Source organism: Gymnoscopelus braueri, assembly GCF_963280865.1.
Source record: "Gymnoscopelus braueri genome assembly, chromosome: 10".
In the NCBI taxonomy this organism is placed as follows: domain Eukaryota; kingdom Metazoa; phylum Chordata; class Actinopteri; order Myctophiformes; family Myctophidae; genus Gymnoscopelus; species Gymnoscopelus braueri.
The window spans coordinates 24,758,124-24,775,851 of record NC_137611.1 but is presented as its reverse complement, the minus strand read 5'-3'; the positions used below and the strand labels follow the sequence as shown (position 1 = coordinate 24,775,851).

At 40.1% G+C, this 17,728-nt stretch overlaps 1 protein-coding gene across 1 annotated transcript in view; it reads right to left on the bottom strand.

Moving 5' to 3' along the window:
• LOC308093711 (corticotropin-releasing factor receptor 2) overlaps positions 1-17,728 on the bottom strand; it is a gene marked incomplete at both ends in the record, with an annotated part of 44,009 nt that overhangs the window by 2,814 nt on the left and 23,467 nt on the right. Inside the window, 7 exons of the mRNA XM_080440041.1 lie at positions 2,197-2,282; positions 2,824-2,896; positions 2,995-3,055; positions 6,748-6,901; positions 7,111-7,228; positions 8,362-8,468; positions 9,244-9,329. Coding sequence (XP_080296167.1) covers positions 2,197-2,282; positions 2,824-2,896; positions 2,995-3,055; positions 6,748-6,901; positions 7,111-7,228; positions 8,362-8,468; positions 9,244-9,329 — 685 coding nt within the window. The remainder of the gene's footprint in view (positions 1-2,196; positions 2,283-2,823; positions 2,897-2,994; positions 3,056-6,747; positions 6,902-7,110; positions 7,229-8,361; positions 8,469-9,243; positions 9,330-17,728) is intronic.

Genomic DNA, 17,728 nt, shown 5'->3' with positions numbered 1-17,728 from the left:
CATTTGTAGAATCCCCAGAAGCAAAGATTTGAGTTAAAATGTTCGCTTTAAATATATAATATATATATATAATATAATATAATATATATTCAAAGATTTGCACACATTTTCAACGATTAATTTTTTTTTTTGCAGATCTACAAGCTCATAGCGTGGCACTCGGTGCCGCACTATGAGCTTGTATATCTGCTATTTTTTGAATAGCCAAAGAAATCTGAAAGTGACACGGATGTGTTCCCGGTCTTAATGGGTTAACCAATCTGTATGATATGAGTATGTTAACACAATAACTAACAAAGCTGCAATGGTTGGAGGTGGTCTCTCTACTCTTCTGTTGAGACATTTCAACCACGGGTCTGTGTAGGTCAAAATCAGTAGAGGACACCCTCTGGGGTTTATGAAGGTGCACAGAAATGTCCATGTCAATCCTGTCAGTAATTATCGAGATACCTTATTTGGTGCCAAAGTGGAGAATGGAAGGACAGAGAAAATCCCAGACGATATCTCATATCACCATATTGATATGGATGGATATATTGCCCAGCCCTATCTGGAGATACAACTACAGTAGTTTGTGATGTCTGAATTGGAAGCCAGAATATCAGCAATGGCCCTAATCAAAATCTGTTTATTGGTCAGGTATACTCACATATTATTGTGCAATGCATTTGAACAGTAAATTGCTCTAAACTACTACTGGGTCTATATTATTGGATCATTTGGACCACAAACGGAGGTTGGGCGTAAAAAATGATTGTAATTGGTCCATTCGTTTGCTTCCGGGCGTTCCAGTAATTCCAGTAATCCATAATTCATCCAGTGATTCAAACTATGCCTTTTTTCCTTTTTTCCCCCTTCTTTTTATGCCTTTTTCTTTAGTCGTTGTGCCAATTGATTCCTCCCAGTCCCCACACACAATTTGTGTGTTGTCACTGCTGTTGTATCCTACTGACTCACCTGCCACTGAGGAGCCCCCACCGGGAGGACGTAGAGCCATTCGTCCTACTCCTCCCGCCCAACACTCCATGCTGACAGGTGCCGCCACCAGCTCCGTAGGATTACTTGCAATGACAATATCATCCTCCCCGCCCGGCCTCTCTCCCCCGAACACCGGCCAATAGACCATATTCACACGGCGGCCATGTTTCTATGAAGTCAATGAATGTAGCCACCCCGGGTGGCGGCACTTTCAATGTTAAATTCCAATATGGCCGCCGTGTGAATATGGTCTATAGACGCTCGACAAAGCCAGATGCAAACTACGCCTTTTTTTCTTCTTTTTTTTAAAAAGATATTTTACTTTTTTTGCTTTTATTGATAGGAAAGTAGGCTGACAGGACATGGGGAGAGAGATGGGGGGGGGTGACACGCAGCAAAGGTCATCGGGATCGGGAGTCGAACCTGCGACACACCATCAAGCTGGATTACCAGCCTCTGTGGTATGCGCGCCCAACTATGCCTTTTTTTTATAAAAAAAACTATCTCCTCTGCCCAGAACCCCTACCCCCTTCCAGCAACACAGTCAATTCCCATGGAATGTCAAAATGACAGATAAGCCCAGAGAAAACTGGAACAATGTTCTCAATCAAATACAATAATGTGAGCCTGTATTTGGAAAGAAAGGTCATAGTTTGAAATACCGGATTGTCCCTCCGGAAAGTGGAACATTTTAAAGCGAGCGAAAGAACAATTTTTAAAAAATCACAGCTACCCTTCATTTATGGTCCAAATTATCCAAAAATAGGGCCCAGGTTTAAAAAACAAACAATAAAAAAAATCAATTTTAAGCCCTACAGTACTTCATTGTACAACAAATATGGAAAATGGCTGATCTACAGCTTGTGAGCTTGTATTATGACATGCCCAAAATAGGAGCACCAGGTTGAAAATGGTTGAACAGAAGAAAAAAGAAGAAAGAAAAACATATGCAAATGAAATAAAAAAAAATCCCCAAATATAGTAGCATGTTATAACAAAAATAGGTATAATTAATATATTGAGCATTGGGCCACCTTATATAAAATGGTTTAACTTCACCTGCATTCAAAATGAATGTTTGTTTGGTGTAGTAGTGTATAAAGGCCCTTATATTTGCTGGCTGATTTTTCTTTGACAGAACCAATTTGGGGGAAAAAGTTGTTTATTTATGACATTTTTATTAAACAAGTACTGCAATCATCTGCAGTAGGAACCCACCTGTACTGTATTGTTTCAGATGTCGTAGAAGCTCTCAGTTTGGTCATAAGAATTCGTACAATGTTGAAGAGGAACACAAAATTGATCTGGTAAAGAAAGAAAAAGTTCTCGATTAATTTCTAACAGTTCGCAATTAAATGAACCTGACAGCAATTTTAGGTAGTGAAGACACCAAACTGCATTCATGATCAGCTCTGACTGAAGGGAAGGGCTTTGCAAGGTATCAATCATCAATCTATTACCATTCTGGGACCGGCATGTGCACAATGAGAAAGTAAACATAATAAAACATTTTCTCATTTCCACAGAATCATTTAACTGTTTTAACTGTACAGAATAGCACTTGTTAGTAAAAGTCTCATCAATGCTTTCTCCAATGTATAAACCCAAAGTAAATTATTATGATACATGCTGACACAGTACATTATGATATCAATGAATGCTTTACCAAATGTAGGGGGTGGGGATGATAAAGTATATATAGAGAGGGAGGAAAATGCAACACAGGTCTCTAGCTGGAAACAGGGGATATTGTAACTACAGAGTGTAGCAGACACCTGCATCTACCAGCGTGTCCCAGTAAAGTGAAACATAAGTAAAAAGTTGAATTTCCCTGTTATTGCTCACCATAAGGACAAGAATAACTGGCCCTTGGTAAATGTAGTCAATATACTTTCCAGGCTCCTTGCCAAACCAGCATCTGTTGGCATAAAGAATAATTTTATGTGAAAATCCCATCAGGTTTTGTGTTGAATTTGTATTGTTGAATATCAATGAATAATTAGAGTGAATGCTTACTGTTCATTCTCATAATATAGCTTGCCAATAGCCCAAGCAATAATGATAGGGCATGGAATGCCTGAAATGAATAGGATTAGTTTACATTTTTGTAGAGAGGAATTACCTCGTACATCATTTATTGTATATCATTTTGAAAGGGATTTAATCTGCACAAAAATATTAATTTGCAGCAGAAACAGCTCTAAGCTAAGTAGGGTAAAGGCAGTCTATGTACACAATCTGGACTCAACTGCTTTAGTAAAATCAATACCAATACCAATCAGTACCAATATATTAAATGAAAAATGTAACCCAACTCCAACCCACTAAATTGAACCAATTAAGGATGCAATTTTACCACATTTTTTAGAGCCATGTGATTTTAGATGGTTTTAACAAAAAACAATAAGATTAAACATGCTCACGAAGCTCTGCTACTTCACCTCTTATGCCTATCAACTGTCTTTCAACCAAGTTGGACTCACTTCAATCACATCCAATTGTGTCTCATATTCACTGGGTTTGGAAGAAAATAGCTCGTATGTTCAAATTTAATCCCTTTCTCCATTGGTCTGCAGGAGTTTGGCATAATCCCAAGCTTTGCATAGACAAAAAGCCTTTCCTTTGGAATTCATGGTTTCAAAGGGGAATCACAGTTTTGGGAGACCTATACCAAGGAAACAAACTAAAATCATTTGTTAAATTAAGAACGGAGTTTGGTGTACCACATAATCACTTTTGACAATACTTACAATTGAGACACCTTTTGGTGAGGACCTTTGGCTCTATCACATCAGCCCCCCCTGTATAAAGGGGGGGGCACTCGAGTATATTCGCGACAAAGATACCATGGGAAAGGGATTTAGAGGTATCATTTTCAGATGGGGAATGGGTTAAAATTCTCAGGAATGGGAAGAAAATGCCAAGAGAACTGCGTACAAATTTAAAACATAAATAGAATATACTGGATGCCATCAAGACTGTTTAGAGTGGGCCTGACTGAAGGGCCTGAGTGTTGGAGGTGTCAGGACAGGGATGATACATTGGTGCATATGCTCTGAAGCTGTCCAAAAATCCCTACAGATTGGAGAGGATAACAGGCCTGGACATCCCCTTCTCCCCCAGACTGTTTATTCTGGGGGACCCTGCCACTTTAAGGAATGTTTCTCCTCCTTCAGCTGAATGGACTGCAGACTGCCCTCATGTTAGGTAGGAGGCTTTTGGTCAAGGACTGGAAAGCCTCATGTGCACCTGCACCGTCCTTGTGGTTCACCTCTCTTGGACAACTGGCCGCTTACAAGCGTCTGTCATACAGGTTGCTTAACAGGATGGACAAGTTTCCAGCTCTAAGTAAGCTATATCTACTGGAAATGATTTATTAGATAACTTATTGTCTGGGGTTTTGGCTGAGGTGGAATTCTGTATGCTTCTCTTTACTTTTTTTTTTTTTTTATTATTGTGTGTGTGTTTTGTTTGATGTGTGTATTTTATTTTACGTGTCTGTTATTTGATGATGTTGATGTATTTGTATGTTGTTATACCGGAGAAAATTGATTAAAGGCAGGGTAAGTGATTTTCTTTGGTTAAAATAAGTGTTAAATAGCTCTATATTCTGATAGTACTCATTGCTATAGAGTGTTTGTTCAGTAAAAGGAGTCTCCTTGTCTCTCCAGCTCTTTATAAAACAGCAAATGCATTTTTATCCAATCAGGATAGAGAACTCAATCAGGATATAGATTGTGTGAATTGTAGAAGTGATTGAAGTGAAATTGGAAGTGATGACACTAAGAAATGAGCAGGCAAAATTGGAACTGGAACACTATAAAAATGAAGCCTAAAAATGGGTATTTTCTCCTGATTGGCTGAGATTTTGACACCTACCGGAAAATGTATTTTCTGTTTATTAAAGAGCTGGAGAGACGGGGAGACTCCTGTTACTGAACAAACACTCTATAGCAATGATTACTATCAGAATATAGTGCTTTAACCTTTTAACAAAATACTTTTTGTTTTAACCAAAAAATATCACTTACCCTACCTTTAAGTACTAATCATAAAGAAATACAAATAAAATAAAAATGTTTTGAAATGAAAATCTGCTTCTATTTTTCTTACGCATCATTTGTAGTGTGTTCCTGCCCACCTCTTAAATACAGCACACTTCAATCACAGTGAGGCTACCTGAGGTCCAATCATAGTAGTGGCTATCATCAGTTCCCTAGTGTTATACAGATTTAAACTGTTCCACTTCTTTCATGTCCTGATAGATAATAATTAGCAATCACAAAGGAGTGATATAAGAATGGACACTGTTCTCAATTCTCATTAAAGGTGGTGTCACCCAAGATATCAAAATCTAGAATAGCATGAACATAAGAATATTTATGCAGCTTCATAATAAAGGTGACGAATAAACGATGCGGTAATGCATCGCCGAATATTTCACATCAAACTATTCATATAGTTGATGCCTCATGCATACAGGTTGATGCTTTTAATCACAGTAAAAAAAATGTTTTAAAAGATGTCGCTTTATCGTCACGTAATAATTCGCGTTTTGGGTGGATGTACTCATGACACAAACAATAGTTTGAATTAATGCCAATTAATTACACAAAATAAACAATCCTTTTGTGTGATGTGTCAGCTATTGTGTTCCCTTCTACTTCCCTTATCTTGCATCTTACATGTTTGCTTACTTCATACAAGTCTTACATCTTGCAATGTGTGTATAATACATAACATAATAAAGAAAACCGTTAAGGCCAGTCATGATTGGACCATAAATTGATATAAAGTAATGTGGTTATTTCCATTTTAGGGACAATATGAGTTTTCCATTCAGAGCAATTCATTCTGAAGATGTTTGGTGTGAGTCACTTTAACATGACCCACATATTTTTTCCCCAGTGCTCGTTCTATCACAGTGTGGAAGTCATGCATAACCACAAACATGACCATCGTCCACGCTTCACTGCTGCCCATCCCACTCCTACAATCCTTTAAACCAGTGGTTCTCAAAGTGAGGTGCGGGGGACCATCAGGGGTCCATGAGGGGGTTCCAAGAGGTCCCCAGCAAAATAAGGAACAGTTTTTTAACACTTGAGCCCTCTTTTGTTTTTTGACTATTCAAAAATAGCCGGTCTGTAAGCTCTGAACGTGTCTCATCGCAACACGTGAGCTTGTTTGTACATCTGCTATTTACGAAAGATGTTGACAAAATGTTGACAAAATCGTCTCTTATCGTCTCTTGGCTCAAAATCTTTTCAAATGGTGGTCGGCAGCCAAATGCACATCAATTTGGCCATCCTTCAAATTAAAATGCTTGAGAATCACTGTGTTAACGAACTGATGTGTATTTGAAGCATTCAAGCTCATGATGGAGCATGGAATAATGTTGTTTTGGAGTTGGAGGGAAATACAAACTGAACAGGCATCTGTAGCAAGTGTAGGCAGCTGACTGGTAATTTCGTTTTCTGTAGCAAGTGTAGGCAGCTGACACATAATTTTGTTTTCAATCTCAACAATAATTCCTTTGCCTGTTTTGGTGGACATGTGACGAGTTCAACATTTTCAATTCACAACCTATCACCCCCAAATTACACCCTGGTATCTTAAAAAGTGGGAAAATGTCTAACTAACTGGAACCAGAAAGAATAATGGCTTTTGAAATGACCAATAACAGTGTGACAATTGGCCAGCAAGAGAAGGCTTATGATTATGAAAGCATTTCTAACTCAAGCTCTGCATTGTGAACATAAATGTACTTACACCAGCCAATGAAAAGAAAGACCCACTTTCTAAGCTTGCCAGTTGAATAAGTCATCACAATGGCAGTATGAAGGTAGCATCCTTCAACAAACATCCAGAAAAAGTTAGTCACCACAAAATAGTTGTATATTGTGGTAATTAAGCGACACCAGGGCTGAAAGAGAAAGGGTATTTTAGTCACTCAAGGTTGAAGCTAAAACAAGTATTATTTTCATTTCTCCAAAGGCTCAAGGTGTTTATTGTCACATTTACCGTGGGATAACTGATACTCATTCAATTCTGACTCTGAGTGAACAAAATACTAGAAGAATGTGACACTGACTTTAATATGTGCATACAGCACTTATAGATCATGATTGTTACCTCATTGCTCTCATGGATGTTGTGGTCAATCAACTGAAGCAGAAACCACATAACGTTCCTTAAAATGAAGGTGGTGATTAGGTTCCAGTGGATGACGTTTCGAAGACATCGTATGCTTCTGTAGTGAAAGTCAAGTGGAGGAGATGTCAAAATTATTTATTAGCATAAGCTCATTCACGGTGTGGGGGAGTTACTTTCAAAATGTGCTATAATATAGTGTATTACATATCACTTACAATATTACTTTCTGTGCCAAGAAATGTGTTATATTACTTTTGCATTACTTTCACACTGAAGCACAAAGGGATTAGGGAAATATGAGATGGAAAAGGGAAGGCTGAATAGAACAGAGAAGAATGCCACAATAGACATTCATAGGGCATTCTTTTTGCTCCTACTGTATGTATGTCATACTCATACTGTACATCATGTGTTTAGCCTACAGTACATGATGGATTACTACCAACACTGATCAGTGTACGGCACAGCAGTGGTTCTTCATGTCAATGACCCCCAAATTTGATACACTGTGTATTTGGCTGCAGACCCCCATTTGAAAGGATCTTGTGCCAGGGATCCCCAGAAGAGAATAAATAATGGGTCCCCAGATCCCACTTTGAGAACCACTGCTGTACAATACATGAGGGCTGATTTATACGTAGTTGTGTGCCGGTGTCTCTCACCACAACATTTCTGATCCCCAAACTCATAACAGAGTGAGATAAGTGTGAGACACGATGCACAACCAAGTATAAATTGAGCCATGAGAGCCGTGGTGCATTCTGCATTGTATGTAGCACATTTACTGCTTATCCGCCTTAATCCCTCCCGGAAATAGTTTGTGTGTGTGTGTGTGTGTGTGCGTGCGTGCGTGCGTGCGTGCGTGCGTGCGTGCGTGCGAGCGAGCGTGCAAGCGTGCGTGTGTGTGAGTGAGTGCGTGCGTGCAGGCGTACGTGCGTGCGTGTGTGAGTGCATGTGGGTGTGCAAACAAGAAATGGAAAGGAGTCATGTTGGTTAAACATGATTTTGAAACACACAGTAGGCATATGTACTGGATCTCTTAGTATGGATTGCTCTCATAGTGTTGAACTGGAAGGCGGGGGGGGGGGGGGGGGCTATATTCATCTGACATAAACGAGTTAATGATACGCACAGCAGCTGTCCAAGGCATTACATGATTTTCTGTGATTGATTTGTAAGAGGCCACATGTGTATAAGATACATTTAGAAGGGAACTATTTCTGTACTTGCCTTAAGCACAAGAAGAGAACGAAGGCCACGACCAAAGCTCCCACAGATATGCAGTGGCCAAGGTAGTTGATGATCAGTGCTACTTTATAATGCATGGGATACTTCCTCTGTAGGGGCAATATGAATCATTTCATTACATGGAATGGACATGAAATAAAACACACACCAACTTAATGCAATGTGCATGGGTAATGGTGTACATTATGTGCATTAATAACTAAAGGGAAAGATCTCTATCTGTCTGTCTGTCTGTCTGTCTGTCTGTCTGTCTATCTACTGTACTATATATCTATCCATCTGCAGTACCTACCTAGCTTTTGATCTATCTTATGTCTGCCTGTCGTATGCTGAATATGCATAATTTGTTTTCATGAGTATACAGTATACTGTCCCATCAAGGGAGACAGCAGGTAAAATGGTAGTGCAAAAAGGAATCTGTCATTGACACACTTTAGACGTCTCGGCTTAAAATTAGATGGAAATAGAGCATGAGCCACATAATCAGGGGCCATGATGTGAGGTAATCAGGCCAAAACTCATTACATACAATATGGGAGTCTCGCCTATGATTAGTACTGTATATGTAACTGTTTAAATGGAAGATAATGTATTATTTGTGATGTCGCACAGACAAAGTGCAAAACATTTAGTGTTCAACTGCACTATGCATGAGTAGGAAAAGCTGTTCTAATCTTATGCAATTAGAACATCACATTAATTTGATTTGCATTATGTGATTATGTGATTTTTTAATCGCATACCATTATCATAATGATGAGTAAATATGGTGAGCATGTCTCTTGCTGCTAACAGATTACAGTACTCTACATATAGTACAGAATGGAGGAAATACATGTAGCAGGGTTACTTCTGGATACTAACCTTTTCCTCCAAAATGGGTTCACAGCTGGAGTAATTGCTCCTCATTGCCCATGTCCCATTGTCCATGCACTCTCGGTATGCACTCCCTGCAAAGGAGAGGCAAGAAGATGATTCTCCATACCGGCCGTCTCACACACAAACACACATAGCATCCATCACACATGTACTATATTATTTAAACACATCCCACACACAGTTTACTGAAGATTGCACACACAAACACATGCACACATAAACAGGGCTCCAGAGTGCACCCACAACTCTCTCCAGTGCAACTAAAAACTTTCATTGTTTGCACCAGTGCATCTTACTGTATATTCATTTAGCTTACATTTGTGTATGTACTGTATGTGTGGGTGCATCTAAATGATATGCTGGTGCACTTATATGAAAAGGTTGCCGCACCAGTGCAACCAACTTAAAAGTTAGTCCGGAACCCTGTATAAATGTACACACTGTACACTTTATGCTAAAAATATGCTTATATGCATATACACAGTATATATCACATTTAGAAGTAGGACCCATAAACACAGCACGTTCAAAGCACCTCAAAGTGTGGCCTTCTTTGTTCTGTCCCAATGGCTAAATCTCTCTCATCTTTTATGTCAAAAATTAAAACCTTATTTTTGTAGACTTGCTTTTAATGTATTTAATTTCTCATTTGTGGTTTGTATTCTGTACTATATTTGTTTCATTAATCGTCTTTATTGTTTATTTTTTTCATTTAGCTTTTTCATTCATCTAATAAGCCCAGTGCACATCAACGAGTTGCAACTTGCAACCAGTTGCAGCGGTCTGAATTGACCCGATTGGTGCAGTTTGGGGATTCTGTTGCAAGTGGTTGCAAGTGGTTGCAGTTGCAATGTGTTGTGTTGCCAATCATTGGTGTGGACTGGGCTTAAGGTACATTTTATTAAGAATTCCAGGTTGGGGCCAAAGGACCGCCCACTTTCTGTTTCACCAGAGCATACTCACTACTCTTTGCAAATAAAAATAGTGTTTTGCTTCACAAAAGTGTGCTGGTGAAACTAAGACAATAGCTGCAGCACATGTATTTTTACATGTGCTGCATATATTACATGCATAGATTATCAAGAAGTTCCACATTCTCTTCACTATGCATTTCCTGGTTATTGAGGTGCATTCACATCTAGTGTGATATATAAATACACACATATTATTTTGAGCGACACGATTCAAAATTAATGTTAATATGAAGGGAGGTAGCTACAGTATGGTCTTGATACCACAAATGTCCAGTCTGTTTATATTCTCCGTTTTCCAGTGAACCTTGCAGCATTCAATGAGAAACAGAAAATATACAGACAATATATTCTCGCACATTTAACCACATCGGGTGGTAACACATTTTAACCGACTCGGTCGACTCCATAGACAAATGAAAAACAGAGGAAGTACAAAACCGTGGCACTGACCCTTAACATGCTATCAATTGCATCAAGTTGTGCATTTGTCCTGTTTTAAAGGAGTAGTTCACCCAAATCTATCAATTACACAGACTTTGTTCCGTGTAAATTTAACAACCTTCATGGGTAAGAATAGATTCTTGCACAGCGCAGCAGTGCAATGGAATGATTTGCCTGAGGAAATAAAAACAAGTGTCTCTCTAAGCACTTCTAAAACAGCTCTTAACTTTTTAGAAGAAGGCTAGGTTGCACACCTCAAAGGTTTGTGACAGGTGCGTAGGACAAAAAGTGTATATATTCAGAAGGGGATCTCTGATAATGACATCAAAGAAAAGGACCCGCACTGTCTGGAACTTGCAAAAAAAATGAAGAGCAAAAAAAAAGTGTCAGCTCTTTTTGACACTCTTAAAAAATGGCTCTAAAATAACTAAATCTACCGGTAAGTATTTTTACTTTTATAGTTATTTTTGTTTCTTTCTTTTTGTCTTTTTCTATAGGTTACCTTTGCCCTGCTGTCACCTAAATGGTTTCAAATAGTTAATGTATGCCATAATATGCACTTTAATAGACTGTTTGGTATAGCACTTTATATAATCTCTCAAGAACAGCTTCTGCACTGCGTTGGAATCTGTCGGGGAGGTTCGTCATAACGAGTGCGCATTCAGATCAGGAAGTAGGCCGCGCTTTACCCAATCACATGTAGTGGGCGGGATTCACATGTCCGTCGATCTTTCCCCCTCGAAACAAACCGAAACTAATTTAACAATAGCGTCCGCGGAGCAGACAAAACCACGGAAATATATTCACATTTTAACTTACTCTTTCATCATAGAAACAAGTGGGCTTATAACCAAAACGATCCATGTTCTCTGGGAGAAGTGGTGTTAGTGTTCCGTGTAGAAATATTGTTAGTGGGAATGAAAACATAGTCGCACCAACCGGTGTTTGTGATGCGCTGAAGGCGCATCACAAACACCGGTTTCCTTGTGCTCTGGTGTTACGTTATCGTCCGCCCAGAGCCAACAGACATAGAACAAACAGCAGAGGGCGCTGTTTTTCATTTTCAGTTGGCGATGGGTTCCCAGATTGCACTTTATATGATAAACTGTGAACTTTATTATAGCATTCCTAAGCCAATAATTTGATGACTGGAGGAGTCTCAAAGTCTCCTACTCAAAGAGTCTTCTACTGAGTTGAACGATGATGACACGGCCATCAAATTATTGGCTCAGGAATGCGACAAAAATTTAAAAGTTCAAGGCTTCATGGTGTGTGTAATTGATAGAAAATAAGTCATTTTTGGGGTGAACTAGCCTCGCGTGGAATGCAATTTTGCAATGGCAGATTCGTCTGGAACCAGGCTAGGGGTGAACTACTCCTTTAACTGAATGCAGTAGGCCTGAAACCCAGAACCTGTCATATGACAAAATTTGGAAAGTAAGTTTGTCTGTTGAAAAACCTAGATTTTTCCTGTAGGATAAGTAGAGGTTTAGACAAATCCCAGTCAGACTGAGCATGGCAGCCTATTTCTGTCATCCAGACTCCAAAGTCCTTGTAAGCACTTTAACCTATCATGAATGTCAGTGAAGCAACTAAACCACCATTAGTCACTAGAATGGAGTAAGACCATCTGTGTCAAAATGACCGTACAGAAAATGCAGTAGGAGGAGGGATAGCATTAACTATCAATCAATGCTTTCTCATACTTTGCCTACTTTGACTGTACTTTTAACTGACTGACATTCATTGCACAGGAGATTTTAATACATTGCATTTGGACTTGCAAATCCTTGCAGCATGTGGTCATGAAGTAAAGTCCCAAATGACAGCTGTGGTGTCAAGGCTTTGGAGTGTGGTGTGTGGAGTTTGGACTCAGTTAAATCCTTCGGCAAATAGATGCTCAAAACATGTATCCCCTAGAGGAGGCGAGGATGTCCCTTCCAAACACATCAAGCTTCTTCATTTTAACACCCACCTCTACCGTTTTGAAAAACAATTTTACCATGTTATGCAGAGATGCCTCAGTTCAATTATCTTATCTTTTGATCAGATGGATTTTTTATTTTAGTACTTTGTAAAGCAGATTCATTCACATTTCATAGTGCCATTTCTGTTTTTTCTTCGACTGTTATTTTTCAGTTTTATACAGTACTGCACTTTAGAACGTTCACTTTACTGCCACCACTGCAGCCACTTAGGTGACTGCACTATTATATGTGATCTTCCAGCCAGTTCTCAGGAGGACATTAAACTGGACTGTTAGAATATGATTATTAGCCTACTTTAGGGGGGGGAAAAGAAAAAAAGAAAAAAGCATGTCACTATTAGAAGGACAATTGTATAGCCTGAAAATAGGCAAGGGATGTCATTGTATTATCATGTAGTGTTAATGAACTGCTATCGGCATGGCGCGAGAGTATGTTTTGCCATCCGTCTGTCCGTCCTTCCGTGTGTCCGTCCTTCTGTCTGCGAGCAGCTAATCTCCGCCACCGTTGGCCATGTCGCTGTGAAACTGCGCGCACACACACTCCCTGGATGCCACATCAGAACCTCTGCCCCACATTTTTCAGATCAGCCTGTCATAGCGCCACCATGAGGCCGACGTTTGCAAAACACATTTTTGGATATACTCCTACAGATTTTGTCCAAACAACACGCAAATCGGTACACAGTATCTCTATAGTCATGTGATCAACACGGATCTGTCCGATTTTCCATATGCCATCCTGATTGCCTAAGATTGTCTTCCAAAGTTTGCAGCATTGGTTCATTTTTAACAAAATGCCTCAAATCATGAACGCAGCATGGGATTTCCGTGAAATTTTCCCATGGAGATTCCCACTTGGCCCAGGAAGAAATTCCACTTGAAAACTTTCAAATCAGCCTCATGGTGGTGCTATAACAGGTCGATTCACGTTTTTACCTATAACTGCACCTATCTGTGTGAAACTTTGCATGCACAGAAGCCAAAGAAAAACCTTCGCCCTGCATTTTTCACATATGCTTTTTAGAGCGCCACCAGGAGGCTGACCTTTGTAAAACATTTTTTTTGCTCTTACTCAGATTCTGTCCAAAAAACACACACATCGGTCCACAGTATCTCCATAGTCATGTGATCAAGATGGATCCGTCCGATATTTCCTATTCCATCCTATTTGGCTAACATTGGCTTCCAAAGTTTGCAGGATAGGTCCTATTTCAACAAAAAATCTCAAATCATGAACGCAGTGTGCGATTTCCGTGAAATTTTGCACGCACATTCCCACTAGGCCGAGGAAGAAATGGCACCATTTTCACATTGGCCTGTTATAGCGCCACCAGCAGGTCTAATTTAGCAAACCAATTTTTTTTGAACAAAATGCCTCAAATCATGAATGCAGTGTCCGATTGCCGTGAAAGGCCTAAGAAGAAATGGCACCCTTTTCACATTGGCCTATTATAGCGCCACCAGGAGGCCATAATAACCTACCTGACTTGTGCTCCGAGGAGCACTTTTTCTAGTTGGTTCTTGTTATTGGTCACAAACTGCAATCAAATGGCAATAATTTGGTGCCGTTACCAAAGAAGAATCATTATTATTTGTCGTTCCACCTTAAAATGCAGAAGAGCCTTATTTAGCAGAGGAATATTAAAGGCATAATATCCATATTGGTTTCTCTTTTATTAAAGGCTTAGGCCTACTATTTGGTCAACTACAGTAAATACGATTATTACAGTACACATTCTGCAGGTTCTGCACTATTCTTTTCAAGGATGTCTGTGTAGTTAATTTGGTGAATATGAATTGGACTTATGCATGGGTTTTACACTGAGAAACGCTTCTCATACTGTAGGACTTTTTTTCCAAAGATAGTTATACATCATCTGTGGTCTGTTCAAGGTGCCATAGATTTGTTTGTTGATGACACTGCACCACATTTTGTTTTGTCTTTTTGTCATTTTTTTTGTACATGCTTCCATACAAACAGGATATTTTTAGTCAGTGGTTGCGTGTTTGGTGGATATTGCAGTCAAAGCAGCACTTGGCTTGGCAGTATACAAATAAATAAAAGTTTCACTAGTTGATCCAGAGTTCAGTGTCAGAAATATCACAGCAAAAGCCCTTAGTCTCCCTGTGTTACTGTGATATCACACTGTCTTTGTGAAGCAAGTCCTAATGGTGCAGACAGAGCTTATGGGAAGCAGGTTGTGTGACTTGTGCCTGTGAGCTTCCTCCAGCGAGGCAGAACTAATTCAAGGCAGTGGTGCAGGGAAAGCACATTTCTGACTTACATTTCAACCATCTGTGTATTACACATGATAAAGCTACTCTATTCACCTACATCATCATGCATACTATCATATTCTTAAATAACAAGTTCCTCAGGTTCTACCAAATCTGCATAATGGTCCTTGATAAGGGCTCCCTGTTAAGATGTTGAGAATGCAAGCAAAGCACAAAACAATGGCAAGACTCCAAAGGCATAGACGAACGACTTAACATGCATTATTAAAAATGAAAGAAACATGCAATTACCCTTTGGTTTACCCCCTGCCAACATCACCAACCTCCTCCGCCACTTATCTCAGAACCAGCCTTTGTCTCTCATACTCTATCTTTTCTCTCAAGGTGCTAGCGTTAATCCATGAGTTTCATCCTTTTTTGTCTAATCTGTTCTGTTAATTTTATTATGCAAATAAAATAATGACTGCACCAGCTATGTTTTTTCTCCTAGTATGTCTGAAGTCATTCACTTATTCAGTATTAACTACTCACTATACAGTAGGGGGCTGTATATGGAGAGGACTATGATCTGAAGGAAGAGCTTTCTGCTTCTGAAATTTCACTCTGGATGCCTAAATAAAGTCTCTGAAGGGAGCTACAGTTGCAAGCCTATTAATTATCCTTTGATGTTTGGTTCTTTTGGGTTCAGCACCTGCCTTTAAAGGGTGTGTAGATGTGCGTGATCTCATTTTATCCTTGACGACTATAGCGAGCTCATTGGCAAAATAAAAATAAAAAGTAGTTTGGACACTACTCAGGTCACTGTTAATTACATCATTGCTGTTGCACAATTAAAACATAAAAACTATAAATATTATATGTACAAAAGCTTGCAATGCTCTCTATCCTCTCATCCGTCTGCAATTTGTCTTTCACCCCAATGCACGATGGTGTACACTATTACTAGCCTGGTAAAGCCCCTCCCTCCGGAAAATCTAATTTCCATTTGATTTCAGGAAGGAGTCTGGCCTGAAGGCTTGTCTGGGCGTTTCTAGCCCGTTCACCAAATGGACGAGCCTATCAGCGTCGTCGCTCATCGTTCTGTGATTGACAGCGACAGTTGGCCAATCAGGTGGCGAGTTCGAGTGAGCCCGAATGAGAGCGAGTGCAGCCGACAAAAATGGAACGAGCCGCTATTGTTTTGTGTGGGCAGTTTAACTTTTTACTTTCGGTTTTAAAACGCTCTCAAACTTCTTTTTTGAGGCACGGAATTTACTTTTAAGATATCGTTTGGATAGAATTTAGTTGTTTAACTTCATATATGTGGTCAATTAATCATGACAGAGCCTATTTAAAAATAAAAAATTAGAGAACCGGCAGGGGCGGGCAGTGACACGCATGTATCCGAATAAGGCAACCTATTTTGGGGATGGCCGTCTCAAAAGTCCCGTTGCGTCACATTAGTCTGGAGGTGGTAAAAATGCTGAAGTGGGACACTGCTGATTGGCTGAAGGGGTTGTCAGTCAACGGTATTACTCCCGCCCAACTCCAGCCCACAGCCAAAATTGCAGAATGGGCGATCATGCCAGACTCACTCCTGAAATAAATTACAAATGAGATTTCCGGAGGGAGGGTTTACCAGGCTACACTATTACTGCTTGGTTAGTGACCATAGGTTGTACACTACTTTTCACCATGCATTGTAAGGTATGATGAGTCCACAAGGGTATAATAATTCTCACTATACATTTGGACAGCACTACAAAATGTAGTGGACTATATAGTGAGTAGTGAGTGATTTCAAACACAGCCCTGGTCTTTCTTTCATCAAGAAATAGAGGTACAGTACATGACAGCAGACAGTCCTACTTCCTCTTGCTGGGATGTCATAGTGTGTACTGAGAAGCTAGAAAGATACTACTGTATGTGTGACAGGGAAACTCTCATATAGCACAATCTGACAGACAGACCCTATGCACCACATTTCTTGACAAACTCCAAACCTTAGCTCAGGATTTTATTTATTCTATTGAAAGTGTAACATAGTATCCTCGTGGTGAATCTAAAGATGGCGTACAGTATATTTGAAAAAAGAGAAAAAAGAGATCCTAAACTAATATTAATGCTTTGCCACGGCCCACGTGGAACATTTAAAGTAACGGTGTGTTTTAAATGATTCAAATGGAAACTAGAAAAGTGCGCTACTTTGAGTGCAGGTCTCTGCCAGGCCGGGTTGTCTACCCAGGCCTGTGCCAGCTCTGCAGTGCAGCCGCCAGGACACAAAGTGACAGACTGTTCATGTTTGTTGCACCCCCTATGGGAGAAAGTGAAAGAGGCTTTGCGATGCGATGCGATGCGATGCGATGCGATGCGATGCGATGCGATGCGATGCGATGCGAGTGCAAGTGCGAGTGCAGACTAGACAACACCAACTCAGGAGTCCTGAATCGCTGCTCCCCACACCCTCCTGTCTAGCATCAGGGTCTTGAGCTCTGCAGTGTTGTTAGCTCTGCTGTCGCGCCGCAGTGTATCTATGTAGGTGGTGCGCCTCTTTCCTTTTCTGGTTTTGCCCTGGGTTGGCTCCCACAGTGTCTGTTTGCTTGCCACCAGTTCCAGGTGCCTGACGCAGTGTCCAGCCAGCCTCATCCTTTTTCTCTCTGACCTTGTCTGTGACCCGTGGTAGGTCCCCATAGAGTTCCACGTTTCTGATGTGGTCCTCCCATGTGACACCTAATGCCATTCGTAGCATTCTTGTGTAGACCTAATTTGGACGGGGGGGGGTGTCAAGTATCTGCAACAAACAGTGACATTTGTAGCACCCCTAAGGGTTGGCAGCGTTATTTAGAGGCCT